The sequence below is a fragment of the Musa acuminata genome, chromosome BXJ1-4, assembly GCF_036884655.1.
Source record: "Musa acuminata AAA Group cultivar baxijiao chromosome BXJ1-4, Cavendish_Baxijiao_AAA, whole genome shotgun sequence".
Lineage (NCBI taxonomy): Eukaryota > Viridiplantae > Streptophyta > Magnoliopsida > Zingiberales > Musaceae > Musa > Musa acuminata.
In genome coordinates this window covers 4,401,186-4,405,134 of record NC_088330.1, presented here as the reverse complement: position 1 = coordinate 4,405,134, position 3,949 = coordinate 4,401,186, and the positions used below count along the sequence as shown (strand labels likewise).

Below are 3,949 nucleotides of genomic sequence, written 5' to 3'. Positions count from 1 at the left end.
TTTTGGTAGATACACTAAGAATGAGTTCGCTGCGAGCTTCCTCCTCCAACCTTGTGTGGGTGGCCGCTTTGGTCGTGTCACTCATGGCCTTGTGTGAGGCGCAGCTCTCGCCTAACTACTACGACAAGACCTGCCCACAGGTGCTGCCAACCGTCAAGAAAGCCACCGGTACGGCGATCGCTCGAGAGCATCGCATGGCCGCGTCCCTCCTCCGCCTCCATTTCCATGACTGCTTTGTTCAGGTTCAGCAGCTCCCTCTCTCTCTGTGTCGAAATGTGTACACACGCAGATGGATGAGTTTGAATGCTGGCAAATCTGTCAGGGTTGTGACGCGTCCATCTTGCTGAACGATGCGGCGGGCATCGTGAGCGAGAAGAACGCACGTCAAAACTTCAGATCTGCGAGAGGATACGAAGTGATCGACGGCATAAAGTCGGCCGTGGAGAAGGTGTGTCCGGGCGTCGTGTCTTGTGCTGATATCCTTGCCATCGTTGCACGAGACTCCTCCGTATACGTAAGTAAATTACAGATTAACTTAATCGGTAAAGACTTCGATAGATTATCGTAAGATCCAAAGCTTCTGCGATGATGAATTTGACCGCGCATAACAGGTGGGTGGGCCTTCATGGAAGGTGAAGCTCGGAAGAAGAGACTCCACCACCGCCGACAAAGATCTGGCAGAGCAAAACCTGCCATTAGCCTTCGACGACCTCGACACGCTCACCTCCGTGTTCGCGCGGCAAGGACTCAGCCTCAAAGACATGGTCGTCCTCTCAGGATCGCACACCATCGGGCTGGCTCAGTGCGCCACCTTCCGGGGGAGGATATACAACGAGACGAACATCGACGCGGGATTCGCCAGGACGCGGCAGCGCCGGTGCCCTCCGACCGCCGGCACCGGTGACACCAACCTGGCCCCGCTTGACCTGGTCACCCCCGGCTCCTTCGACAACAACTACTACAAGAACCTGCTGAGTAAGAAGGGCCTGCTGCACTCGGACCAGCTCCTCTTCAACGGCGGGTCGACCGACGCCACGGTGGTGGCGTACAGCAAGGACCAGGCGGCTTTCTTCGCCGACTTCGCGGCTGCCATGGTGAAGATGGGCGACATCAGCCCCCTCACTGGCTCCGCCGGGGAGGTCAGGAAGGTCTGCAGCGTGGTGAACTAAGCGCTGTTATCCTCTCTCTCTCTCACTCTGTGTGTGTGTGTGTGTACGTCAGATGCGTCCAAATGGGATGGACTGTGTCTTATACGTTGTCGGTGTTTGGATTGCCTCGCTATCGACGTTTCGGTCGATGCAATGCAAATGGTTTCTTCGCGAAGCCCATATGTTTGCTATCAATAATGAAGTCCACGTTGATCTAAAGAACACATAATCTATTGATTGTATTGTATTCGATTAACTAATCTATTTTATTCAACACGTAGTCAAATTGCTCACACTTGCCCATATTTTATGTCCAAGAATGTAACGTGGATGCAATATTTCTCACACTCAATCAACTCATCTGAGCTTATCTTTGATTGAAGATTTGGATCATCATCTTCCTCGACTTTGTTAGGTCATTGACTTGTGGAATGAGCAAGTGTGGGATGATTGCTTACTAAGACTGTAGGATGTGTGATGTACTCGATTAACTTAATAGTTTGATCGAAGAATATGGAGATAAGACACAGTGCGTGCTTCTAATTCGATTACATATTTAATCGAATCGACTCAAAATCTATTAATATGGTTTTGTTAACTTATTTATCATTTTAAATAATTTAACATATATTAAATAAATCAGAATCTTGGTCAGATGTCAATGACATATGACTCATGTCGTAAAATTATAACAATCAAATTGAATCAAATTGGGCCTATAAATTTAGATTACAGGCGAGAATATTGGACTTACTAAAGTTTGGATAGAAGCCCAAAACCTAATCCTATAAATTTCTCCTCTAACTTAAACACATTTTATTGGTATAGTCGTTTATGTACGCATACTTATCTCTAAATATCGAAAGACTATTTATCTCTAAATTATAAAAAAAAATAATTTTATCGTTGAACAGTGGTTTTGCTACATGAACTCGTTTTAAACTCGATTAGAAGGAATAGATAATTGGAAAGAAATCCAATTTAAGGCAGCCAATATGCCCAACCCAAATGCCACCTCAGGAGGAGCGTGGAATCTACATAGACGGCAAGGGTACAGATACTAAAGGACAGGCCATGTTTGATGGAGATCTTGTCATCGTGTTTACCTCACTACATCTCAATCCGTATAAAAATGATTTGATTTGATTAGGTTTCTTTTCGAATAATAAAAAAATATCTTTACAATATTTTACTAAGATGGCGGTAGTTGATTATAAAAAAATAATTTATCGTTTGTGTCGACACAACACCATTGTCTCTTTTCAAAGAATTTGAGCCCGCGATTCAAAATATTTAATCTTCGTAGACGAAATTTTGATAAGATATTTTATTCGTAACAAAGAATTTTTTTTCCTATTAAACTAATTATAAAGAGTCGTCGAATCATATTAATCAAAATCAGTTACTGTTTTTACTTAAACTTTTACTTTATTTTGTTATCGACTTGAGCATCGGAGGAACTACGTCTAACTTCGATTTTTATATAAGTTGATATTCGATTAAGCATCCGATACCTTGTCGATTCTATCAACTGAGCTATAATTTCTATAATAAGACTAAGCTAAAGAGTTTAAAATTATCTCAAATGTAATTTCTAAGGTATTTAATTGTTCTTCTTTTGGTACAAATGCAAAATCTTTTTCATTTCTTCACAGGACCACAAACGAAAGGCCATTTAAAGTCCATCTTTGTTGTATATTTGGTGGCGTTTTCCTCGATCATTCGATGTGTATGAGCAGCTCCTGCAGCAACCTCTCCCGCATGTGGTTTGCCACTTAATTGGTGAGTCCTGTGACAGACAAAGATTCTCTCACAGACAGAGATGATGGTCACTTCTCATGTGCCTCCAATGGCTGAAACGAAAGCTTACAAGGAGAATGAACTCCACAGAGGAGGCCAAGTCTGTGAGGACAGCAGTGAGAACAAACACTGGATGGGGATTTGTTGACTGTGCTGTCACGTTTAGGTGGAAAAGTGGTATGGTCTTTTGAGCCTCACCATCTCACCTTTCAGGAGCAGGAAAAAGGCACTTTAGTGTGGGGTTGGAAGACTGCTGATTGATTCCATCATCTTGAGGATGCAATCATCAGCCATCAGAAACAAGAGATGAGATTAACTGTTTGGATCCTTAGTTAGCTGCCTTTGCTGCATGATTCATGTTTATGAACTTGTTTGAAGAACACACACACACACACTAATTAAAACCAAAGGTAAAAGATGTGTATGGGAGAGTGAGAGAGAGAGAGTGTGTTTTCAATGTAAGACAAGGAGTCCTTAGAAGGTCGATCTATAGATTAGTAAGAGGGGTTGATCTCTCTCATTTATAGATAGAATCCCTCGAGTGCTTAAAAATACATAGCTCAACTCTCATTACCCACAACGAAGAAACATTGACTTTGATGTGAAATCAAGGCAACGAAGGTTATCATTGCATCAATTTCTCCAATGCTTTATGGGGATATGCGTTTGTCGTGTTAATGTCTTGTGATGGTAAGATTGTCCGATAAGAGAGAAAAAGTAGAGAATAAGACGTTTTGTGTGTCGATCATTCAATCATTTTGGTATATCTTTTCTGATGACATCGGCATAAATAACATATTTAGGAAGGATAAATAATGAAGTTGTTATTCATTATTATCAAAAACATATTACAATCAAAGAGTGGAAAAGGAAACATATGAGAATGATAAAACATATGGTGAATAAATCCTACTTCGGTCTCTCTTGATAGATTTATTAGAGAAAACTATAAGAAATATCGTTCCGCGATCTCGAGTCTCCTTCTTCCCATATAGGGAAGT

At 41.9% G+C, this 3,949-nt stretch overlaps 1 protein-coding gene across 1 annotated transcript; it reads left to right on the top strand.

Moving 5' to 3' along the window:
* On the top strand, positions 1-1,443 carry LOC103980668 (peroxidase P7-like). The gene is made up of 3 exons (XM_009397125.3): positions 1-242; positions 323-514; positions 612-1,443. Exons 1-3 carry the CDS (start codon positions 21-23, stop codon positions 1,167-1,169), a joined length of 972 nt encoding a protein of 323 aa, XP_009395400.2. The 5' UTR covers positions 1-20; the 3' UTR covers positions 1,170-1,443.
* The last annotated feature ends 2,506 nt before the right edge of the window (positions 1,444-3,949 follow it).